Raw genomic sequence first — 25,687 nt, 5'->3', positions numbered from 1 at the left:
TGCTTTCAACTGACTTTTGCGCTGTTTTGGCAGCACTGCACTTAATATGAAGTGGAAGTGACATCCTTAGTTTGTTTCTATTTAAAATTAAATTCGAAATAATTAACTTTTGTGAATTTTTTTAAATATTTAATAAAAAAATAGTGAAATATTAGTAACTATGTAAGTAGGTTATACTTAAAAGTACTTTAAAGCCAATATTATACAAAGTGTGGTTATTTACGTTATGCTCCTGAGTGCCTGAACTAGGAATTCCAGACTTCGATGGCACATACCACAATGTAAAAGCATAGCCAAAGGTTTGTTTTATTTTTAGTTTAACACACATAATTCAATATTTAGTCAGTATGTTGAAATTGTTAGTACTTAAAAGATTCTTTGTGTTGTTTTCCAAAAAAGCAATATAACATTTTATTAAATTCAACGTAAGGCAATATTAATTATTAATTATTAATTCAACGCATTCTTAACTAAATAATACAATTAAGGTATATAGGCATTAATTCAAAGTGCAAAATTCAACATTTCATATTCGAGTTTCAAAATTCAATGATTATAAAGTTAAAATAAACTTCAATGAGTGCATACATATATATAAAACAAATCAATTTTAAAGCTTTATGGTATCGTACTTGCGCTATAGTACTGATTCACATTAATCAAGGCAATCAATTGTCCAATTTCCTCTTGATAACCGTGACGCACAATCTTGGTGCCCAGGTATATCGTGAATTTAATGAATTTGTCAAACTCTTGTTCGTCATTGGACAGCTTTTCGTAACGCGAGTGTGTATAGTGTTCATCGCCGCTGCGCTGTTTGAACTCGCGCGACTTGAGATTGCTGTGGAAAACAGAATTTAATAAATATCTTAAAACAAATACAACATACAGAGGTGTCAACTCACTTGTAGAAACGCAATGATATCTTGAATATATTCTCAATGGTGTTATTAAACTCCGCGCTGTGTCGATTTAGCATGCACAGGAAGTTGATGCGCTTCACATAGGTGGTGTGCTTACGATAGATATCTTCAATGGATTTGGCCTGCAGCAAATCATCTTTGAATGTCTTCCAGGAGGCCTGTAACGCATTGGAGGTGATGTGATTCTGCAGCGCATGCACGAAATGATAGAATTTGTGACGTATCAACTGCACATGACGATATTGCGGCGACTGCAGTAGCTGCTTGCCATGCTTTTTCAACGCCTCCTTAAGTATTTGATAAGCACGCTCCAGCACCCAACTGATGCGACGCACTTTGAGCAGATATTTGAATATGTTGCCATACTGTTCGAGTGTTTCAGGATTTAGTATGAGATTCAGTGGCCAGTCGATACGATAGCTGAGACTGAGCACATTCAACACACCCGGATTGGTGAGATCGAATTTCTGCGGCACATCGTTTATGGTGAAGGAGAGATTCTCAGCATTTTTATCATTGCCTGTGTAACAGAGAATGTTACTTTGATTGATGGACTGTATGGAGATTAGACAATAACTTACCCGTTATGCTCGAGCTGAGCGCCGTGTCGAGTATCGAGTGCAGCATCTGATAGTTAAGTAACTTCGTTGGAGTTGCGCCACCCTCTAACTTACCGATAATGCCGTCACAAATTATGGAACCGAACTCGCCATCCATAAGAAAGAAGTAATGCCTTAAGCTACGCAGATGATCCAGGATTTGCAACTCCTCGAGAAATAGACGCAACACTTCGTTATTCACCAGTCCAAGGTGTGTGGTCATGGGCAATATGACGGATTTCTGCAGAAATTCGGTCAATGTAATAACGCTCATACTGTTAACCTTTAATTGCTGCAACGATTCGCGCGACTTCTTGGCCGCCACGATCATTGGCGTTTTGCTCATATTCAAGCGTATATAAGGACTGCGTGTGGCACAGGTAAAATTACTAGCGAGCAACTCCCGGCTACGTTTGTAGGGATCATTGTAGTCTTGTACTGGAATGGCTATTTCCGCCGTTTCCTCATCGCTAGAGGAGCCGGAGGTGGAGTCCGGCTGCATGACGGCCTCTACAGCGACTGCCTGTTGTTGTTTCTTCACACGATCGGTGTCTACGAAATCAAAACCTTGTTTTGCACGCAAACCGGCGGTATTTAATGCGCATTCCGGCGTAATCATTGCTTCGTGTGTGTCCGCAGTTTGGCAACGGAGCAGTCCATCTACGGTATTCGCATTTTCACCTGCTTGTTGTTTTTGTTCATTAGCGAGTTCCACATTGATTTTTAAAGCTGACTTCGACGGCACATTGGCATTAGCTAAATCGCTTTGGTTCGCTGCAGCGGATGGTGAGTTTGTAGCACAAACTATGGGCGCTGTATCCGAAGTTGTGGACATAGGCGTAGCACCCTGTTCTACCGTAAACGTTGTGGTTGAGGGCGTAAGTCCTGTTAAGATATCAAATTCACTTTCGAGCACGCGACGCCGATTGCGCGCACGCTCCGTGTCTAAGTTGAGATTCAGATGCGCACGATCGGTGAGCGGACTCTTATTATACTCGGCAAAGAGATCGTTTTGCATCATGCGGCGTCGATTGCGCTGTAAATCTGTCAACTCGTCATCTGGTAGTGTATTTAAATTGATATCTGGTTGAGTTGATTGCTGCGTGTTTGTGCCAAATTCGTGTGCAAGTACGCGTAGCTTATTGCGTTGTGCCTCGGAAAGTGCTTGAAAAGGTGTAAAAGGAATTTAGTAATACAAAATGTAATACAAATTTATACAAACTACGTTTTTGAGTTGCTCCGTGCGCCGGTTCCATGGTAACAGTTGAGCTGCTAATATTTGTTGACAATAGATCTGTGCGCGCGGCTGGTACGATTGTCACTGTTGTGCTGCTGGCATTTTGCGCTACACCAGCGGTAGCTAACTCATTGGAATTGAGCACATCGGAAGCGCTACGCTTTAGGAATGTGCTTTTAGATGGATCTGCCAATAAAGTTGATGTTTCGGATGCCTTATAGTCCAACGCGCTATGCAGGCTGGTATCAGAGAAAGCTTCTTGTGGTGCTCCCAAAATAACTAATGTCTCATCAGCGTCAGCGACAGCATCCCGATTAGCCGAGGACTCAGTGCAAATTGAGCGCAGCTCGTTTTCATTTTCCGCGAATTTCTGCACAAATTCCTCTGACAGGCATTCAGCATATAATGAAGCTGAATCTGCATCAGCATCAGCGTCAGCCTCAGCATCGACATCTTTCGCCTCTTCGCCGCAACACGACTCAAAATCGGTGTCGGTGCCGGTGCCACCACTGCCCGGCGTGTGTGGCGCCGTCGCGCTGCTCTCTCCACTGCCTTCACTCAGCGTATTCGATTTCGACGGTTGCGCGACTCTCTCAGTCGAAACTGGAGCCGGATTGGCGCACAATTTTCCGCCAGCATCTGTGCTCATCATATCGCTGAGCTCCTGATAGTACTCGATACGTTTGCGTAGATTGATATTTTCACGCAATACACGCTGTTCCTCGAGTTTTTCCGTTTCACGCAGCAAGCGCAGCTCCAACTCGACATTAGCCCGACGCTCATCGATTTTACGCTGCTTGGCATCCTGCAATTGTGAGGTTAGCTCATCCAAGCGTCGTTTCTTTTGTTCAGCAGCCAGTAAAGCAAGATCGTGTTGCTCCAGCGACCATTTTTCGAGATTCTCACGTGTGCGCTGGCAGGCGCGCTGATAGAATTGGCGTTTCTTTGCTTCACGCGCTTCGAATATCTGACGTATACTAACGTCGGTGGTACCACACGCCAAGCGCGCATGTTCTCTGTATTTGATACACTTACGCTTGAGACGCTGTATTTCTTCATATGTGAGGCATACTGATATGAGTGGGTAGTCGAGGGTGAAGAGTGGATGCTGGAATGCAAAAAAGTGTTCATTTGATGCAAAATTAAAATAAAAATGTATTTTGTGCGCTCACATTCGGTTTGTAGGCTTTCAGCAGCATTGTGTACTTGCCACACTGCAAAATGTCATCCTCGTAGCCTTGGAAGAAACCCGGTACGGATTCTTTGCGCACAAAGTAAGCTTTATCATAAAAATATTTCGTATTCGGACGATAGTGATCTACGAAGCAGATGAATAACTCATTGGAGGGATCATCCAATAGGCCATAGTAGATCCATTTCTGCAAATGTCTATGGAAGAAGTGGTTAATTAGCGTTATCAGTAGTAAGCTATACTTTTTTGTTTTATTACTTGAAATAAACGTGACAGCAAGACTTTAATATGTAAACCAAAAGCATGATATAGTCCTTCTCGGTCGTGTGCACGATCTCACGATATAAATAACCGAGGAATTGGGAACCCATCGGCAGCGCCACATGCGCGTCCACTATGAAGAGCGAAGAAAAATTATATAAACAGAGCAAACTTACCAAAAAAAAAAAAAAAATAACAACAAAATACCATCTGTGTGTATGGCCAGCGTAAAGGATAAATTGCTTATTTGACGCATAATTTTGCGCATGCGCGTATAGTAAGCTATTAGCGTTTCATCATGCTGCGCAAAAACATACTGACGAAAGGTGAGCAGATACTCATCTATGGCGCTGCATAGAGCCTACAAGCAGAAATAATATTCCCATATTGTTTACAAAGCATCTCACATAAATACACTGAACACTCACGCGAAATATGAAACCTTCAAATATCAACTTATAGTCCTTCTTCTGTATCATAGTGTGCAAACGCTTATAGCAAGTGCCACACTCCATAAAAATCAGCGCATAGCTAGCGACTGTATCCGGCAGCAAACCCTCCACAGTGAGATTTGGATGCATGTGAAAGATCATACGTTCGTCATGATGAAAGATATCCGATTGTATGCCGACGGTGAGTGTCTTCAGATCACGCAGAAATGCAGTGCAAGTCATAACATACGAATCAAATTGGCGACCGCGCATATTCACTAGATGACATTTGAGATCGAGCATGAGGCCTGCTTCGCTAGCGAATGGATGTTGACGCAGCACGCCACGACAGCCTAAACTTTGCCAGTTCCAGGAGAGTATACGCGGCGCTGCTTTCACAGCTGCCGGCTTTTCAAGCACAGGCAGCGTAGTTTGCGCGGCGGAAGTTTTTAATTTCAACTGTAAGCAGTAACGTAAAGTGCTTTCAAGTGTGTATAGTTATATTTAATATTACCTTCAATTTTTTGCCAACGTCAATTGGTACCGGCGGTTCATTGTCGGTCAGCAAGCGAAAAGCATTCAAATTTATGCGGACCGTAGCGCCCAACAAGCGACGCGTCATCGCGGTGAAAGTACAATCCTGCGCTGTGGCTGGTGCACGCGTGGGTTTCACACCATATTTCTTATCGATTTCCGCCAACAAATTACGTTCTTCACCCAGCAAATTTTTCGGTAGATAAGGGTTATCATGTGGTTCAATATCCTTTATACCCTTGAACAAGCGCGGTTTTGGATTAAAATAATCGCAGATTTGTTGTTTGGGATAATATTTATTGTTTTCATAACTGGCGAAGAGTGTGAATGGACCAGGTACAAGTAGCGTAGGAGGGCTGGGAACAGGCTAGAATTTAAAGCATATTTTTATATAAATATGTATAAACATACCAAAAAATAAAATCTATATTACCACTTGATCCTCCTCGCGCACATCACCCTGCAGGGCGAGCAATAGTTGTAGCACATCACGCCCCTTACCCTCCGTGAAGTATGGCACATCACTAATGGCTGCCATCTGCTGTTCTAGTGCCGCATAACGGGCGCACACTTGCGGATCTGCGCGCGAATGCAACTTGGCCGCAAATATATGCATGTCCACAGCAAGCTGCGGATCGTATACCAGTGTATCATCTGTTTCGGGGTATACATTAGGTTCTGGTGATCTTTTCAGCAATATTTCAAAAGCAGTGGACTTGAGTTCTCGCACAGCTGCGCTACACTCAGGCTCCGATAAGCCACATTGGCTTGCAAGGCTGCTACATAACTGTGTGATGAGATAATTAACACTATCTGCGTTCACTTCCAGATCTGCGTCATGCATGGCCGCAGTGTAGTGCAGTTTAATGTAATTAAATTGTTAAAATTGCGGTGGAATACGATTTTTTCACTAAATAAATGCTGTGCCCATGGTTCGATATTTATGCGTTTTTTTGTACTTCAGTTTCGTGTAGTTGCCACCAGGTGTCGCAGTTTGTGTTTTGTTGACATTCACTTTACAAAAACAATAAAAACAATGTCAACAAAGAGTTTTCCGTTAAATTCTACGTATTAGCAGAGATTTTAGCATGATTGTGTTAGTATATAAATTCGTTTACTATTTATTTATATAATTAAACACCTCTTGTGCGCAGCTTCAGGGTAAATTATGTGATTTAAGCGTTCCGGCTTTTTGCATTTGTTTATAAACAAAAAACAGCTGTTGAGCGTATGTAAAAGATTGCTGATGAGCGCAATGTAATAGATTTTGGGTACATGCTTACCAGATTGTCCGAAGTACTGTTTGTGCTGTCAACGCAATTGGAAATAAATAAAAAGTGAGAGGATTATTGGCAGGCGTTAGTTAAAGTTTTTGTACTAATTTTATACTAGTTACACGAAATTTCAAAATTATTTCACCACTTTTTTTCAGATGCGTTACGAATATTGACAAAAAATTGGAAACACAGCATGCATATTATATATTGTTCGATTAACCATTCATAAAGCAGTTTTAAACCGGTTTCCGTACATTTTCTAACCTTATTAACTATCACAACGCTTTATTTATTATAAATACCACATAGAAATCATATTCAGTCATTTCTCTCAACAATACATCCCAGTCTAATTGGGTATTTTCGGGGTGTTATTTGTACGAATCCACCAGTTGACGTCAAATACTCTGGCAGCACTTTAATCAATCGAAAATTTTCTTGAGATTCTTTATTGAACTAGCTGGAAAAACTGCTGCGTTCCTTTCAATGAGAATTATACAAAGAAAAAGTTAAAATTTGCTATTCAAACTAGTGTATAGTGGTAGTAGAAAAGCAGCATAACAAATTGGTTATAAATTCCGTCAAAAATTTCGAGTTTAAAGCGAAAAATTGCATTTGAAAAACTACGAAGAAAAATTTTGAGCTGTGAAAATTTTGTGAGTGGTGTGCGTGCGGTGGGTGTATGTGTGTGTAGCATAAATAGTACGCCAATAGTGCGGAAGGGTAGTAAGTAAAAATCAGCTTGGAGGGTGCAATATCTCTCAACAAATTGCAACAATACCAAGAGAAATAAAATTATTATTATTTATTTGCAATAAAGGTGGAGGAAGTGGTGTAGCGGTGTTACGGTGGCCAACGTATGTGTGTTTGAATGAACGTCGCGACGCGTGCGAATTGTATCCGCTGAGACTGCGATAAGCATTAGTAACGGCGGCGCTGCGGCAGCAGTTTACGCAAAATTGAATTTTCCCAAAGGTCGTACACCAGCTGCGACTACAAAAACAAAAAATAATAATTTCACTATATACAACAGCGCGTAGAAGTGGAAGTAATAACGTAGGAGAACAATACAACAGCAACAACAAAACATCAATATAAATTGTTACACGGTCAAAACAAATCGACAAAAGCGAAAGTGACGACATCAAAGTCAGCGACGACACGACCGACAAACCTAACAACAACTTGGGAGGGGCAGTGGCTACAACAAACAAAACGCCTCTACTTGACAACAGAAGTGTTGTGGGCGGAAGAGGCGTGCAGTATTGCGCTATATTGCTCATTGAGCAGCGTGTGTGAACCAACACAGCCGCTGCGCTTGGCTGGTTAAAGCGCGGCAAGGCAAGCCTGGAGGTTAGCGCGTGATTCAAAACACACAAAATTGAATTGAATAATTTTTTCCAACATTACATTCAACTGAAAGTACGTAAATAAAATCGTATATCGTTAGCATAACTGGATTTACATCAAGCATAAAAAAAATATATTTTTAACAGCGCCACGACAAGCGTTTGCATGATAAGCAAATGCAAAATGTAAACGAATTGCTGCTGGATTGACAACACAGCGGTCATACAGTATTTGATTAACTTAGAAATATATATACAACAAAACAAAATCAACTGATTAAAAGTGGTAAAATTCAATAATCAGTAGCGTATTTGTATTTCATACAAACTTAAACGCTGCTAAACAAGCAACTACATAGCGGTTGCTTTCGTTCTTAATAATAAACAACAACAATCGTTCATTACTTACAAATCGTACAAAAATAACAACATAACACTGTTGATTACGTTACGGTGCAGCAGTGACGTTAGTTATGTCCTCGTGCAATTCCACTGCTGATCTTTATTTACGTCCGCTGCCTTTTCTCGATGCCAAATGGTTACGCGCAGATCTCATTTCAAGTTTGCGCAACGTCGAAGATGCTGCCGTACTTTGGAATAATCTCATACAGGATTGTGAATTAGTCTCGTCACCGGCAGCGCCTGTACTCAATGCGGCCGGTCATCTCTCCTACCTTGGCGACGATGGCAAGCACTACTGTGGCGTACAGAAGCTGCAATGCACCTGTTGTCCACTCGACTATTGCGGGCCGCTATCGGCATGCAACTGCTCGGCATGTCGCACGCTCGACTCCGATTCAGCCATCAAGAAAATGACCACAGCTGTGCAGAATGCGGCCGCCAACCGCATTTCCTCAGAGGTCATCTTCGAATCATGGCTGTGGGGCCAAAGTCCTAACACGACGGTTAAATTGAATTGCCAGAATACGCTGCTGGCCGAATTGCATGACATTTCATTGCAGGCGGCGGGCAACTGCCTTTCTGCTATACATCTGCGTCAGCAACTGTTCATCTATGAACGCTATTTCGTGGCGCTCTCGCGTTGGAAACAACAGCAGGAGTTGCAGTGCCACAATACAGTTGGCATGCCGTGCAGTATTTCTTCAACGACCGCAGACAAATGTAAATTCAATGAAGATCAACGCAGCGCCAGCAATAGTGGCATTAGCCCCATGCGTATTAGAGAGATGAACTACCATGCAACAAACAAATTACGTCACTTTTCCACAGTCGACGTGCCATCGCCCATAAAGGAAAATGAACGCGCCACTTTGGGCTTGGCACGTGTAGGCACACGCGCAGCTCTCAACTTTTCCTTTGCTTTCTTGCGACGCGCTTGGCGCTCTGGCGAGGATACGGAAATGTGCAGTGAGCTGTTGAGCGAAGCTTTAGAATCGTTGCAAGATCTGCCAGAGGCGTCACTCTTCGATGCCACACAGGTGAGCGTTTCAGCTGCTGGATATGTCAATGACTTTTTCTAATTATTAAATTTCGTTTTTTACAGGTTTCACCACTCTGGATCGAAGTGCTTGAACGTTCCATAAAGTTCCTGCGCCAGGTAGCGCTCGGTGATCCCTTAGGTGGACGCTGTACAGCACCGCGTGAAGATCGCCACACCGCTTTGTGCTTGTTGTTGGAGCTGGGTGCACAAAAGGGCACACTTGCTGCCACACTTGAGGCAATCGTGCTACTTTTGATGTTGTGGGAGAAAGAAAAGGAGACGGACGACAACCGCGATGTGCCACAGAATACAGGCGCGCCTTTAGTGCCCATACTGCGCCGATACGAAAGCATCGGCAACTATGGCATTCATAATATAGCGGAGTCAGCGCCTGCCAGCGCCACCGAATCATTTCTGCGCTTTCTCACGCTACCCGAACAAGAGACCACCAATGTGGATTTGAAGCAAGCCGCCGTGGTCGTTGTTTCACATCTCGATCGTCTCGCAAAGCCTCACTTGCCCACAAGCACCGCAAGTGCGCCACTACCGGCGCGCACTCAAGCGCCAACGACGAAACCAAATCTACACGCGCAGTCGTCACAGGAGAGCGCAACTGCTGCTTCAACACCACAACTACATGAGCAACGCATCTACGCGCTCGGCTGGCAAACGCTGTGCCATGACCAATACGGCTTCACAGCAGAGCCGGCAGTGGGCTTGACCGCTGCTGCAAGCTCAATCGCTGGTGCGCACTACCCCGCGCCTGTGTTGAATTTCTATTTTCAAGTGAAGCAAGTTGCCTTCTCCGAGGAGTACGTGCTCTTTCTAACACACGAGGGCAAGATGTACACTTGGCGCATTGCCAAACCGGAGACAGAACCGATGCTTATTGAGGAAATGAACGACGTACAGGTGACGGCTGTGGCGGCGCATTGTGAAGGCAGACACTTCATGGCCTTGGATAATATGGGTAAGTGCGAGTCGGAGATTATGGTCTTTGTTTGCGTAATGCTTTTATTTCTCTTCTCGTCCACAGAGAACGCATACTCTTGGGGCTGCGGTGAGGGTGGCCGCCTGGGTCATGGCGATTCATTGCTACGCGAGCAACCAACCAAAATACAAACACTGGAGCATAGCGTTAAAGCGGTCTACTGTGGCTGCACCTACAGCGCTGCCATCACCATGAACGGCAACCTCTATACTTGGGGACGCGGCACCTATGGTCGACTTGGCCATGGTAACTCAGATGATAAACTATTGCCAACACATGTGTACGCCTTGCGTGAGCACAGTATAATCGATGTGGCGCTAGGCAGCGGCGACTCACATACACTCTGTTTGACCGCCGAGGGTTTGGTGTTTGCTTGGGGCGATGGCGATTACGGCAAATTGGGAAACGGCTCTTGCAATGGTTCTCAACTGCCGCTGGTAATTGAGACGTTACCACTAATTAAACGCGTCTATGCAGGCTCACAATTCTCAATGGCGCTGAGCTGCGATGGTAAGCTGTATTCGTGGGGCAAAGCGTACGATGGTCGCTTGGGACATGGCTTACTCGATAAAAATGTGCAGTGTCTCAATACGCCCAAGCAGATAAGCGCTTTGCAGGTGAGTTTATGCTTATTTTAAATCGCAGACTTTTACTATCTTTTCTTAACTCTTTACCGCCACAGTCCAAGGTAATTGTTGACGTTTCAATCGGTGTTTGGCACTGTTTCGCTATGAGCAATAAAGGCGAAGTATTCGGCTGGGGTCGCAACGACTTCCAGCAAGTGTGTCCCGCCGCGATCTCCAAAGAACCGATACTGCGCGATCCTATACTCGCCACACATCCCTCCGTACAAGCGTACGGTATTGCCTGCGGCGCCGCGCAAAGCATTATATGGAGTCAGACTTCGGTGCAGGGAGTGCCGGTGAAAATTCCCTTTGTCATCGATCTCAGCGAACACACATTTCGACTGCTCGATCAATTGCTCGGCATAGTCTGTGGACAGGACAGCAACAATCGGCAAACGCCCAATCAGGAGTCGGAGTGCATTGCAGTGGCCTGTTTGAATCTGCTGCGTCTGCAATTGCATGCGCTGATAGTGAATGGTGTCGCGCCAAAATCTGTAGGCTTATCCGAGGGTTCGCGTCTGCTGGTCAGCTTGAAAACGCGCATACTAAGCCTGGCGGGTGGCTCAAATGTACTCAAAACCATGCAAGAGGCAGCGCAGTGGACGCTACAGGTTGGCTGGAGCGTTTTATTGCCCACAGCTTCGGAGCGCGCACAAACTTTGACATCCCTGTTGCCCTCTGAGTCGGGCATTTCCTCCTCGGGTCATCGTTTCATGACCGATCTGCTTGTCGGTTCACTGATGGCCGAAGGCGGGTTGGAAACTGCGCTCAAGCAAGCGATACGCCTGGAAGCGAATGATTGCACTGATAATGGACACAATTTACCGTTACTACATCTAATCAAACAATTGCTACGCAACAACTCTGCGCTGACGCAGGCGCGTTTGACACAACTACTAATAAATGCTGGCATTACAAAGCCCGAAGATGATTCGTTCACTACGCTCTCTGTCGTACAATCGTCGACGATAGCCGAGCACACTAGTCCGAGTTTGGATTTGTTGCATCGCTTTCAGCGTTTACTCTTCGCACACATACACCAGTCGAAGCAGGAGGAGATCAGCGGTGCCGAGGCGCTGCTCAGTAAATATGTGCAGAGCGCCGTGTCGCTGTGCATACTCTCGCTGCAGAAGGCACACGAAATTGCCTTGCAAGGCAAGGAGAGCGTGGCGGACATCATAAAAACCGATATATCCGATACACTATTGTATGAACTACTGATCGGACTGATCATATTGAAACGTGATCGTCCGACGATTTTACCTGCTTTTGAATGGACTAAGATTTTCTTGCCTCTCCTGCATGCGCTGGACAATTTGAATCGCGTCATTTGCGATAGTGAGATACAGGACTCGGACGACATGGGTTGGCCAGGCATTATATGCCGCGGCAATCAGAAGGGTGCGAATGTACAGACGCAAGACGATGTGAATTTGATACGCAAAAATGATTTCGAAAACCAAATACTCGATGGCGGAAAATGGATCATATTGAATGGCTATGTGTGTGACGTTAGTGACTATCAGTAAGTCTTGAGAAAACGATTTTTTGTTTACCAAAAATCATACTTTTTATGTCTACCTCATTACAGAAACGAAAATCCGGCCATTAATGAACTGCTAACAACGAGCATCGGTAAGGATCTCACCGTCGAGCTGAATACGTCCATCTATCATAACTGTTTGGAACACATTTTAAGCAACTACAAAGTCGGACGCTACGCCGTGCATGTGACAGAGGAGAAGGTATGTTAAATGGCACATAAATACTTAATTGGGAAACCAGGGAAGTCAGCGAACCTAGAGGAGTCTTATCGTCCGATAACTAGATAACTAGTGAATACACTTGAGTCCTTGTTACTCCCGACCTTCACCCACCATTTGAGCCTAGCGCAGCACCAATACGGATTCGGTAAAGTGCACAGCACCACCACAGCACTTAGCGTCATAAACGCCCAGATTACTAATGGTTTAAATCAAAAACCTCCGTGCAAGAGGACCGTCCTACTAGCGCTTTACTTCTCATAAGTCTTGCTCAACTTCATTCTGGAAATTGTAGCGTATTAAACTCCTACTTATCCGGCCTGAATCCCGATATAACCAATATATGTTCTGCATGCAAAGAGTCCCCGCATGACACTAACCACCTCTTTGCCTACTCATCTACCACCCTTTTATCTTTGGTCCGACCCTATCGAAACAGTTCGTTTCCTGGACCTCCACTTAGATGATTTTGATAACAATTAGTCTATGCTTACCGGCAGATTTGGGTAACCGTTACAACAACAACAACTCAATTTTACTCCATATTCTTTCAGCCACATGTGCAGCAAAGCAAAGTGCTCACGCACTTTAACTCCGAACGTGCGCTGGCTTATCTACTTGGGCTCGTTGTGAATCTTTTGCAGACCGGACCCGCACAGCAGCCTGCCGAGTTGCAGTGCAAAACCATAGTGCGCTCCAGCATACTACGCGGTGGACTGCAGCTCTTGCAACCAAGTAATCCCTTCGATGAGGAGAAAGGTGAGGCGCGTAGCAGCGCCAGCACCGCCGGCAGTACGCCGACCGAACCGCCTGTGCACAGTCTAACTGTTTGTGGTGGCATTGGCGGCGTGGGCACAGCCGGTGGCGGCGTTGGTGGTGTAGCTGCGGTCGCACAGCCACACATTAATAGTGTACAACAGCGCATTGAAAGCTTTATAGCCGGTTTGAGTGAGGCACGCTTAACCGATCCACTGGTCGTCACTTGGATGACACTCTCCGAACGTTACTGCAAGGATAACAACCTAATTTGGCACCAAGAGTTTCCACACGAACATCCCGTACAAGAGTTGGAGCGTTTACTAACCGCCGTGCTTATACGCCATCAGAGTCTGGGCGGTCTCGTGCTAAACGTGTTGGAGCGTGAGTTGGGTGGTGTGGCTGTCGCTAAGACACCACGTCAAATCGCCGACATGATACGGCTCATCTACCAGACCAAGTGGTCCGTGGTGCGCATACGCCAGCAGCTAAATCGCAGCTATAAAGAAGTGTGTGCACCCATGCTAGAGCGTCTGCGCTTTCTGCTCTACGAAGTGCGACCGGCGGTCAGTTTGGAGCAGGAAGCGCTGCGTAAATTGCCCATATTACATCGGCTACCACGTTTCAAGCATGTCGTGCGGCGCATCATAGCCGAAATGCGCATGGCCAAGAAACAGTTGGCCTGCGCCAAGCCAGAAGACATGCTCAATGTGACGATACAGAGTCAGAATGTGGCGCAGAAGCTGAATCAGTCGCATGTAAGTTGGTCCATTGCAGTCAAACAAACTTATTAATTTTATTACTAACTTTCTCACAGGAATCACTGCTACAAAGCGATGGCGCCGCCTCAGAAGTTACGGAGAAGGACTCTGGCGTCGGTACTGCGGACAGCAGCTCACTAGCCAGCGCCACTGTGCTCATGCCACCGCTACGCGGCAACGTGTCCAACGAGAATCTTCTTGACGGCAGCGACAACAATGTCATACTCAGCGAACGCAAAACCTCAAATGAGGAAATCAAATTGCAAGCCAACGAACTGGACTTCGATGAGGACAAGAAGCCCGCAGACGATGAACCGCGACTCAATAACGATCTTTTACGCAAGCTGCGCGAGAAGTGGTACTTCTCCGGCGAATTGAATGTGCCCATCATGCATGAGATTGTTGAATTCGTGATGCAAGAGGTGTGCGATGTGGAGACAGTGCGTCGCGCAATGTACTGTCAGGTGCAACGCTACCAAATACGTCGCCAAGGCCTTGAAATGCTACACTCCATGTTTCAAGTGCATGGTCTGCTCGATGCCGTGCAGTACAACATGCTTAACGGTTATCTCGGCTTGCATCTCAAGAGCAGCTTCAGCAAGCAGGCCACACTGAATGTGCTATACGATCTCAATATGATAACGGCTTTTCAAAAAGCCGACTTGCTGCTCGCACAATCGCGCGTGCTCGAATGGGCTGTGCGTGAACTGCAGCGGCTCGTGAATCAGGACCTCATACAATTGAAGGGCAAGTACAATGCGGGCAACGGCAAAGATACCTCGAATTTGGGCACTTACGTGTTTCTTAAAAAGCTGCCGCGTGCACGTTTTCTGCTTAGCGTGTTCGGCATACTAGCCAAGGATATGAGTGCCAATGAGCTGAGTTTAATTGTGAACTCCGGGACACTGGGCACAGTGCTCGGTTTGCTCAGTCAGACTGGTGGTGAGATGCCGACGGTGAAGAACACCTACGATCTTTCAGTGGTGTATGAAGACACAATTTTGAAACAAAAATCGAATAAAGCGAACTTAACAGGACCAGAGTTGGCGAAGTTGATGAAGATCGGCACGCGCATTGTGCGCGGTACGGATTGGAAATGGGGCGATCAGGATGGCAATCCGCCGGGAGAGGGACGCATCATTAGCGAGGTGGGCGAAGATGGGTGAGTGCCTTCTAATGCTTATGTTGTTATTGTACAACTTGGATGATCAATTGATCGAGGTTAGGTTATATGGTGGAAGATTGAAAAATATCCCCTCTTGTACTTTATGCGTTCCTTTATCTAACTTGAGACTCCCTCCTTTCTTTCAGTTGGGTACGTGTTGAGTGGTACACTGGCGCTACAAACTCCTATCGCATGGGCAAAGAGGGTCAATATGATCTGCGTTTAGCCGATAGCGCTTTGAATATTATCTCACCTGACACAGAAACCGAAAAAGATGAGCTTTGTTGTGATGCTCAGCTAAGTGGTGAATCGCATCCGACAAAACTGTTGCGCTACGCTTGCACTAAAACGCTACAAATCATCTCGGTGGGCATTGGTTTACACAGCGCGCAGATGGATAAGAGTGCCGTGCGTTGTATATCCTGCATGTTTCGCTCTGTACTCGATCCCAAGTCGACACTGGGCAATATCTACGGCCTGGACAATTGGACCACTTTGGGTTTTCTGAAAGCCATTGCAGGTGAGTTGCAGCGCATAACTTTTCTTTTTTTATTATTTTAACATCTCATTTAACAAACTTAGGTGAATCCAAATCGCTCGCGAAATATTTGTCCTCGTCTACTTGGATTGACTTCTACATCAGCCTGCTCGAGCAGCCTGTGACGCGCGAACAAGACCTATTCCGCAATATTCACTGTCTCCGCTTGCTACAAAGCATACTCATACACTGGACCGACGATGCACATACCCAACGCATGGGTTTATTGGTGCGCCAGCTCTTCTCTACACTAGGCAAGATTACGCTGTATTGCCCTCAGGACATATCGCTGGCACAAAATGTGGGGGACTGCAAGACACGCGTGCTGCTGACCGCCTCACACTCGGGCACGATCGCCGAGGAGATCGTAACGCTACTGCGCCGTCTGCACACACTACCCTATTGGAATGCGGCGATAAACTCATTTCTGGCACAAAAGCTTTGTGTCGCCGCCGAGCTGTTTGGCGAAGACGGTCTGGATCTGCAACACTTGGAGAACGAGTACATCTATGTAATGGGTGTGCTTTGTACTATAGGTGGCTGCGATATACGACCCCGCGTTGGCTTACAAGTCTGCTATGAGGGCAATACGGCCACCATTTGTGGCTTCACCAACAAAGGTAAGTGCCTGCTCAGCACAGATGGTCAGTCGCTGAACGGCGAGTTCCGTAAGATCTCGCTAAACGTGGCTTTCGGATGCGCCGACTATTCAGTTTTCAGCCTCTCACGCATGCCGTTGAATGAGATGTTGTTGAATTCCTGGGCCGTGCTACTCTTCGGTCCGGGCGAGCGCAAAGAATGTGTGCCCAACATGGTGGACATCAGTCTACTACGCGCGCAGCAAATACAATTGTCTGTTTTAAATGCGAATTGTGTGCTCTATCGACATCAGGCGGCCTTAAGGAAGATACTAAAACAACGTTCACCTGGCTTGTGTGCATACTCTTCGGAAGAGAGTCTCTCGGAGGAAGCGGCCGGCGCTGTGAACGCCAGCGGCGAAAATAAATCAAACGCCGAGGGTGCTTGTGGCGGTGCTGAGGTCCCGAATTGCGATGAACTTAATGCACAACCGACAATTAGTGACACTGAGTTGCTCATACAAAGCATTTTGATACGCGCCACGCAGCCATCGCCCATAAAGGCCATCTACACCTACAGTGACTTGTCAACTACAGCGCTGAATTGCGCACAAGTGCTCGCTGCCAAAGTGCACAATGAGCTGAATGAGGCGGCTTCGACAAGCGCTGGCCGCGGCGGTGCTTTTGCCGCACCGACGCCGCCCATGCAACCGACGATGATACACGGCGTACCGGTCTACAATGTCGGTATGCTTGATGAGGCGACCGGTAGCAGTCAACCACAAGCACCGAAGCATGATGCAGAGGCCACTCCGCTCATTGCGCAAATCATGGAAATGGGTTTCTCCAAGAAGTCTGTAGAGTTGGCTGTCAAGCAGTTGACCATACATCCGGAAGTGATACCAACACCTGAGCAAATTGTGCAGTGGATACTCGAACATCCAGACGTTTGTGCAAATACAATCGATGCCACAGATTATCTGGAACCGCCGTTGGTGGGTGCTAGTGTGCCAGCCGCCAGCACTTCAAGTGACACTTCACTCCAGGCGAAACTGCAGACCATGCACGATCCAGAAGCTGATTCCGACAATGAGAGCTTAGACAGCAGCTCTGATACCGTCGAGGGCTCCTCCATACATGAACAGCTGGTGAAATTTGAGACACGTAAAGACTTTCCCTCCGCCGATCAGTATGCGTTGTATGTGCGCGGGCTCGTCTGCCCCGGCATGTTAGTGCGTTGTTGTCGCGACTTTGAGGAGATTAAAAAGGGCGATATTGGTACAGTGCTTAAAGTGGACACGGAGGGATTACATGATCTAAACGTTCAGGTGGACTGGCAGCTGCACGGAAATACCTATTGGGTCTGCTTTGTACACATTGAGTTGTTAGAAATGCCGCGCGAAAAAACGGCATGTGAACGCACTGCGCAAGTGTGCGTCGGCACACAGGTACGTCTGCGCGCAGTATCGCGTTACAAATGGGGTTATGTGCTGCGTGGCAGCGTTGGCACTGTAACTGCAGTGCGTGGCAAAGATGTCACTGTAGATTTTCCACAACACGCTGGCTGGAAGGGCACGCTGAACGACATTGAAGTGGTGGGTGGTGGTAGTAACCAAGTATCCGGCGCTACTGGCGGTCTACTTGGTCTGAACAGTGGCGCGGTGCCAACACCCAGCGATCTCATCGAAGACTGGTCGCGTTGCATACGCTCACTTACCGTTTCTTCTAACGAAGCAACTGCGAAACATCTACTCGATCGCAGTCCTTACTGCTGGCAAAGTTCATCAAGCAGTCAGACCAAGCACTGGATCCGCTTAGAACTACATGAGCATATACTGGTGCACAGTCTTTCGATTGTGGTCAGTCCGGGCGATCACTCGCATCAACCCTCGTTGGTGGTGGTACGCGTCGGCGACAGTATTGGCAACCTAAAGGACTACTCATGGATTTCCATAAAAAACACAGACACCACAGTGACGCTGATGAGCGATGTGCGCCAGTACTACCCCTGGATCGAAATAGTGATCAAACAGTGTCGCAACAATGGCATACAGTGTAAAGTACATGGACTAAACATCATCGGACGTCGCAAACAAACCGATCTCGATCTGCTGCTGATGAATGCCTCTTTCTTGGCTTGTGAATATGAGCAGATGAGCGACTCAAATTCGTGCTTAAGCAGTGCCTACGGAAACGCTGATCCGAAATCTTCAACGCTTTGCGATCCGCCTTGCACCGTAATGGTGTGGGGTCTCAACGACAAAGAGCAACTGGGCGGTCTCAAAGGTTCCAAAGTGAAAGTGCCAACCTTCTCACAAACTATTAGTCGTTTGCGACCCATACATATTGCGGGCGGCTCGAAGTCGTTGTTTATCGTCTCGCAGGATGGCAAGGTGTACGCGTGTGGTGAGGGTACGAACGGTCGGCTCGGCTTGGGCATCAGCATGAATGTGTCAGTACCGCGTCAAATACCAGTATTACATCAGTATGTCGTTAAGAAAGTGGCCGTACACTCGGGTGGTAAGCATGCGATTGCACTAACGTTGGACGGTAAGGTTTTCTCTTGGGGTGAAGGCGAGGATGGCAAGCTGGGACATGGCAACCGACTTACAATGGACAAACCCAAACTTATTGAGGCGTTGCGTGCGAAGAAGATACGTGACATTGCCTGCGGCTCTTCGCATAGTGCAGCTATCACCTCCGCCGGTGAACTGTACACTTGGGGTTTAGGCGAATATGGACGGTTGGGACATGGCGACAATGTTACTCAACTGAAGCCGAAATTGGTCGCCGCATTAAGTGGTAAACGTGTGATACAGGTGGCATGTGGCAGTCGCGATGCGCAAACTTTGGCGCTAACCGAAGATGGTATTGTCTACTCGTGGGGCGATGGTGATTTCGGCAAATTGGGCCGCGGCGGTTCAGAAGGTTCTTCGATACCACACGAAATCGAGCGTTTGACCGGCATCGGTGTCATACAAATTGAATGTGGCGCGCAATTCAGCCTCGCGCTTACACGCACCGGTGAAGTGTGGACCTGGGGCAAGGGCGACTATTATCGTTTGGGCCACGGCAGTGACCAACATGTACGCAAACCACAACCAATACAAGCACTACGCGGCCGCAAAGTCATACACCTAGCAGTGGGTGCACTGCATTGCCTGGCCGTCACCGATACCGGACAAGTGTATGCGTGGGGCGACAACGACCACGGGCAGCAGGGTTCTGGTAACACTGTGGTGAATAAGAAACCGGCGCTGGTCATTGGCTTGGATTCGGTGTTTGTCAATCGTGTCGCTTGCGGCAGTTCACACGCTGTCGCTTGGGGTTTGCCGCAATCACCATCGGAGGATGAGAAGAAAGGTCCTGTGCCGTTCGCGACCTCGAAAGATGCACTGGGTGGCAGCAGCCTCGGTATTTATGACACTGACTCGCAGCTAAATACACCGACAACCATTACAAATACATCGAAACCGGCATCTAAGTTGAGTCTCAGCGAGACTTTGCTGTCGCTCGAAACCGATGGTGCACGACAAACTGCGCTCAACTACGTGCTGAATGCCATGAGCATACTACAGGCACGTCAGTTGATTGTCGCTGCACTAACTAGTCACAGCAAAGTGAATCTGCACGAAAAGAATTCCAACGAATTCGACGTACATGAAGGCAGCAGCGCTAGCTTAGGCAGGGACGCAACAATTGGTGTTCCAAGCAGCACACCACACGGCACATTGGGTGGTCATAATGGCCATAACAACAACAATAACTGTAATAACGAAGTAATCGCACAGGGTGGTGGAGAAGCGCCTGCCGATGCCACCGATCCGGCCGTTCACGAACCCTCGCCAGAGGCAGAAATCGTGCCCGCACCGGCTGGGCCATTAAGCGCATTCCAAAGCTTAACCGGTTCACTCTCACTTTCGGCATCGATTTCCAGCAATGCACCACATAAACATTCGAAAATGTCCGCTAGCGCAATGTCTGCACTGGCCGCCACCATGACCAACCAGGAGGAGATAATTGAGGAGATCAGTCTCACTGGCTTGGATGATTTCACCTCATTGTTGGGGGAGGCTGAAGCGAAAAGTCTAGTGGAGTTGCTTAAATTGAGTGTCGCTGGCCGCACAGGACCGCTCAGCACAGCGCAGACAATTTCCGACACACTCACTGCGCTTGGTTCGAACTCGCCTACTATTGGCGCCATGCTGCTGGAGACTTGCATTACAGAACTTGAAGATTTGTGCACGTCACGTTATAGCTTAGGTAAAGTACCAAAACCCGTTATGCGCGAGAGCAGCCATCCATATGTAGACAACATAACAATTGTGGGCCAAGTCAAGATACCTGGTGCAGAGTCGCTTCGCATAGAATTCGACAGTCAGTGCAGCACGGAGAAAAGAAACGATCCGCTGGTAATAATGGATGCTTCTGGCCGCGTAGTTGCCGTGCGCTCCGGTCGTGAATACGCGCAATGGGCACCCGAAGTGCGTATACTCGGCGATGAGATGCGTTGGAAGTTCACATCAGACAGCTCGGTAAATGGCTGGGGCTGGCGCTTTTGGGTGCATGCTATTATGCCGGCGACGGCATTGCATGAGCGCGGCTCAGATCGCGCAGTGCTCTCGCAGCCATCAATGCCGCTAGTGATGGCTTTGCTGAATGAGCGCCTGGGACCACATAACACGAGCGTGCTGTTACGTTTAGCAGCCGCATTGGCGGCCTGCGCGCAGCTCAACTCGCTCACCACGACACAACGCATTTGGTCTCTAAAGCAGCTACACTCTGTATTGCTTTCGAAACATGCGCCAAAACCATTGGATCCCTCATTGAATATAATTTTATTGCCACTCATACCGGAACTGCTGCGTCAGTATGAGTATGAAGAACCACAAGTACGTGGCGGCATACATCTCATGCACTCCGATTATTTCAAAACGCTGGCAGCACTCGCTTGCGACATGCAGTTGGATGCGGCGCTGCCACCGGCTGATGTGCACAAGTGGGCTTGGTTCAAACGTTACTGCATCGCTGTACGCGTGGCGCAATCGCTGATTAAGCGCACTGAATTGCCACGTACTTTCTGCATGGAGGTGCGTAAGAAATTTGCGGAAATGATGCCACCACCTCAACCAAGTCATTCACCAGGTGGTGGTAGCGTTGGTTCGATGATGAACTCGACAACATCGCTTTCGTCTGCAGGCAGCACGAATAGCAACCCCACGCCTCCGCCACCGCCATCCAGCTCAACTATGGTCAACACATTGACGCCTAGCACCAGCAACCTCATACAATACATTGACTCCATGATGTCGCTTTCTCTGCACGAACCGACTAGTGGTAGTGTCATCACTGGTGTCTGCGCCAATCTACCACCACTGGCGCCTTCTACCGGTAATGATATGCTACAATTTTTACACGAAGACCATACGGTTTTCAAGTGCGCTCACGATAGTCAGCTACTACAATGGCTCAATCGACGTCCGGACGACTGGGCTCTCTCCTGGGGCGGCGCTAGCACTATCTACGGTTGGGGTCACAATCATCGCGGTCAGCTGGGCGGTCTGGAAGGCAGCCGTATTAAGACACCAACACCTTGTGAAGCGCTAAGTCTGTTGCGACCCGTACAATTGGCCGGCGGGGAGCAAACACTCTTCGCAGTCACACCCGACGGAAAGTGTTTTGCCACCGGTTATGGTTCGGGTGGTCGTCTTGGCGTGGGCGGCACAGATTCCTGGGCTATACCAACACTGATAGGTTCACTACAACACGTTTTTGTCAAGAAAGTTGCGGTTAACTCAGGCGGCAAGCATTGTCTCGCACTAACAACGGAAGGCGAAGTATATTCCTGGGGCGAGGGCGAAGATGGCAAGCTGGGACATGGCAATCGCATGAGTTATGACCGTCCGAAGTTGATTGAGGATCTCACAGGCATTGGCATAGTGGATATCGCTTGCGGCAGCGCACACTCAGCAGCTATAACCTCGTCAGGTCATGTACTCACTTGGGGCAAAGGACGTTACGGTCGTTTAGGACATGGGGACTCGGAAGATCAGTTGCGTCCCAAACTTGTGGAAGCGTTGCTGGGCTATCGTGCCATTGATGTGGCTTGTGGCTCTGGGGATGCGCAAACACTTTGTATTACCGACGACGACAATGTATGGAGTTGGGGTGACGGCGACTATGGCAAACTGGGACGCGGCGGTTCGGATGGCTGTAAGCTGCCTTACAAAATAGAAAGTCTCGCTGGTTTGGGTGTGGTGAAGGTGGAATGTGGTTCACAGTTTTCGGTGGCGCTCACCAAATCCGGTGCTGTTTACACGTGGGGAAAGGGAGATTTCCATCGGCTCGGACATGGCACTGTGGATCATGTACGTCGTCCTAAAAAAGTAGCAGCTTTGCAGGGAAAAAAGATTGTGTCGATTGCAACGGGCTCGTTACATTGTGTAGCCTGCACGGATGCGGGCGAAGTGTTTACGTGGGGCGATAACGATGAGGGTCAACTGGGCGACGGCACAGTAAGTGCTATACAACGGCCACGACTAGTGGCTGCACTGCAGAACAAACACATAGTGAAAGTGACTTGCGGTTCGGCGCATACAATTGCCATGTCCACATCACAACTAACCGACCGAATGCGTCCACCGCCCAATCCACCGCTCGAATATGATCTGGTGCGCGAAATGCCGCCGGAAGCTTTACATGCACGTCTGGTACTACTACATCATTTCTCGGAGCTGTTGTGTCCCTGTTTGGCCATGCTGCCCATAACAGGTGAGTTCGTTGCTCATTTGAGTCTCAATACAACTGCTAATTGTATTTTTTTTTAAACTGCTGCCACAGGTGAACTCAGCTTGGGCGCTCTGAAGGATGTGCTCGTTTACACCATCAAAGAAGCCGCATTCCGCAAGGTCATACAAACAACTATGGTGCGCGACAAACAACATGGACCGGTCATTGAACTCAACCGTATACAGGTGAAGCGCTCACGTAACAAGTCTGGTAACGGTCTGGCCGGCATCGATGGCATGAAGAGCGTGTTCGGTCAGATGGTGCAGAAATTGCCGCTACTTACGCAGGAAGCGCTCTCGCTGCCGCACCGCGTGTGGAAGGTGAAGTTTGTCGGCGAGAGTGTAGACGATTGTGGCGGTGGCTACAGCGAATCAATCGCTGAAATGTGCGATGAACTACAGAATGGCAGTGTGCCACTCTTGATTACAACACCTAATGGACGCGGCGAAGCTGGCGCTAATCGAGACTGTTTCCTATTAGACCCTACACTCAGTTCCGTGCTGCAGATGAATATGTTCCGCTTTCTAGGCGTGCTAATGGGCATAGCGGTACGCACAGGCTCGCCATTAAGTTTGAAGTAAGTGTTGGCGAAAGATTTTTGCTTGGAAAATATTTAACAAGTTCATTCCATTGCAGTTTGGCTGAAGCCGTTTGGCGTCAATTGGCCGGAGAACAGCTGCGTCCCTCCGATCTCACCGAAGTCGATCGTGATTATGTGGCCGGCTTGCTTTGCATACGTAACATGGATGACGATCCGAAGGTGTTTAGCACGTTGGAGCTACCCTTCTCAACATCCTCGGCCAAAGGTCATGAAGTGCCGCTCTCTACGCGCTACACACGCATCTCACCACAAAATCGGCATGAATACGTGCGTTTGGCTTTGAATTTCCGTCTACATGAATTCGATGAGCAGGTTAAAGCAGTGCGTGACGGCATGTCCAAGGTGATACCGGTACCGTTGCTGTCACTCTTTTCGGCGTCCGAATTGCAAGCGATGGTTTGCGGCTCCCCGGACATACCGCTGGGACTGTTGAAGTCCGTAGCTACATACAAAGGTTTCGATCCGAATTCATCGTTAGTCACATGGTTCTGGGAAGTGATGGAAGAGTTCTCCAATCAGGTGAGTGTAATTGCACGCGTTTTATAAGTTAAATGCTAATCTGCGTCATTTTTAAAAGGAACGCTCGCTATTTCTACGCTTTGTGTGGGGCCGCACACGCCTACCGCGCACTATTGCCGATTTTCGTGGTCGCGACTTTGTATTGCAGGTGCTGGAAAAGAGTCCGCCCGACAATTTTCTACCAGAGAGTTATACTTGCTTCTTTTTGCTAAAAATGCCACGTTACTCTTGCAAGGTTTGTAAAGAATTATTTTTTAAGACATAAATTTGCGTTTAGAATCGGAAAAATCAATTTCGAAAATTCGAAATTACAACTTCGAAAATTCGAATATCAAAAAAATTAAAATTATGAAAAAAAGTATAACAGTATTATATAAAATATATAAATAATTTCGAAATTGCGATTTCGAAAATCGATACGAAAGAAATTATAAAAATATTATATAAAATATATGTATTTCAAACAGGGTGTGCTGCTAGAGAAGCTTAAATACGCCATACATTTCTGCAAGAGCATCGATACGGACGAGTATGCACGCGTTGCCATGGGTGATCCCACCGAAGCGACGGGCAGTGAGGACGACAGCGATCTGGAATCGGCTGCGAGTAATGAAGCCTAAATCAAAACTAACTATTAGTGGAACGTGAACTGGGTTTCACACTAAACAAAACAAAATACAAATCTATTGGATATTCATACATGCATGCATATACATACATAAATTTTATGAAAATGTAGTTTATAGTAGCAGCGAACATAGTTTGGTAAGTGTACAGTAACAAATTTTATTTTATTTTTTTATAAACAATTTACAAAAATAAGTTAAAATGGACGAAATTTTTTCTATACTTACAGCACCTTACAAATGAAACCATACGACCCCACAGAAGCGAAGCGAAAACCGATGAAAAAATTAAATTGCCTCAAAGGCATACTACAACATGTGTAATTTCGAAAATCGAATGAATTATTGAATTCCATATTTTAGCAGCATAAAACCGCACATCCACTGCAAAAACAAAAAAAAAAAAACAATTATTGCAGAAAATCAAAATTCCGTTAAATTAGTATTAAAACACAATTTTATTGCGAACAAATTTAATTATGTTACTAAGTGTTAGCGCAAGCAGTAAACAAACCATTAAACGCAGCAGAAATATTGTGTAACATTGTTGATTAAAAATTATTGGCGCTTAAAAATGTTTATGTAAATCATGAATCACACACACACACACATTCACGAATACGCATACTTACACATATGTTATTCACATATACATACTTACAAACAAACATGCTTTCAAACATTGAGTTTAATGCAATTCCATTGATTTTTGTGCATTCTATGAATTTAT

The 25,687-nt window shown here is 46.8% G+C and overlaps 2 protein-coding genes across 4 annotated transcripts; one reads left to right on the top strand and one right to left on the bottom strand.

Moving 5' to 3' along the window:
• Positions 1-405: 405 nt before the first annotated feature.
• Positions 406-6,198, bottom strand: LOC105208704 (uncharacterized). Its single transcript, XM_011178696.3, has 10 exons — positions 5,611-6,198; positions 5,158-5,544; positions 4,641-5,102; positions 4,420-4,573; positions 4,210-4,345; positions 3,932-4,148; positions 2,748-3,867; positions 1,505-2,686; positions 906-1,443; positions 406-841 (listed from the first exon to the last, which is right to left on the bottom strand). Exons 1-10 carry the CDS (start codon positions 6,019-6,021, stop codon positions 619-621), a joined length of 4,830 nt encoding a protein of 1,609 aa, XP_011176998.2. The 5' UTR covers positions 6,022-6,198; the 3' UTR covers positions 406-618.
• Positions 6,199-6,880: 682 nt separating this feature from the next.
• LOC105208703 (probable E3 ubiquitin-protein ligase HERC2) lies at positions 6,881-25,373 on the top strand. Of its 3 annotated transcripts, XM_029038042.2 has the most exons (16): positions 6,881-7,180; positions 7,275-7,876; positions 7,951-9,242; positions 9,308-10,214; positions 10,281-10,852; positions 10,918-12,386; positions 12,453-12,606; positions 13,179-14,138; positions 14,198-15,303; positions 15,453-15,826; positions 15,889-23,193; positions 23,263-23,788; positions 23,848-24,331; positions 24,390-24,566; positions 24,799-25,096; positions 25,188-25,373. In XM_029038042.2, the coding sequence occupies exons 3-15, from the start codon at positions 8,277-8,279 to the stop codon at positions 24,949-24,951; spliced, it is 15,153 nt and encodes a 5,050-aa protein (XP_028893875.2). In that variant the 5' UTR covers positions 6,881-7,180; positions 7,275-7,876; positions 7,951-8,276; the 3' UTR covers positions 24,952-25,096; positions 25,188-25,373. The 3 variants fall into 3 exon arrangements, with proteins under 3 accessions (XP_028893875.2, XP_028893873.2, XP_028893877.2); XM_029038040.2 differs by having other exon boundaries at positions 7,275-9,242; XM_029038044.2 differs by having other exon boundaries at positions 6,890-7,022; positions 7,275-9,242.
• Positions 25,374-25,687: the final 314 nt, after the last annotated feature.

Source organism: Zeugodacus cucurbitae, chromosome 5 (genome assembly GCF_028554725.1).
Source record: "Zeugodacus cucurbitae isolate PBARC_wt_2022May chromosome 5, idZeuCucr1.2, whole genome shotgun sequence".
Classification (NCBI taxonomy): Eukaryota; Metazoa; Arthropoda; class Insecta; order Diptera; family Tephritidae; genus Zeugodacus; species Zeugodacus cucurbitae.
The sequence above is the reverse complement of the archived record's forward strand: the minus strand, read 5'-3'. Positions and strand labels throughout refer to the sequence as shown.

Coding starts and splice junctions, on each gene's coding strand:
- LOC105208704 (XM_011178696.3), bottom strand. CDS start 6,021: ATGCATGACGCAGATCTGGAAGTGAACGCAGATAGTGTTAATTATCTC. Junction 4,574..4,640: donor TTGAAGGTTTCATATTTCGC/GTGAGTGTTCAG, acceptor TTCTGCTTGTAG/GCTCTATGCAGCGCCATAGA. Junction 842..905: donor ATATCATTGCGTTTCTACAA/GTGAGTTGACAC, acceptor TGTTTTCCACAG/CAATCTCAAGTCGCGCGAGT.
- LOC105208703 (XM_029038042.2), top strand. CDS start 8,277: ATGTCCTCGTGCAATTCCACTGCTGATCTTTATTTACGTCCGCTGCCT. Junction 24,332..24,389: donor TGGAAGAGTTCTCCAATCAG/GTGAGTGTAATT, acceptor CATTTTTAAAAG/GAACGCTCGCTATTTCTACG. Junction 24,567..24,798: donor TGCCACGTTACTCTTGCAAG/GTTTGTAAAGAA, acceptor TATTTCAAACAG/GGTGTGCTGCTAGAGAAGCT.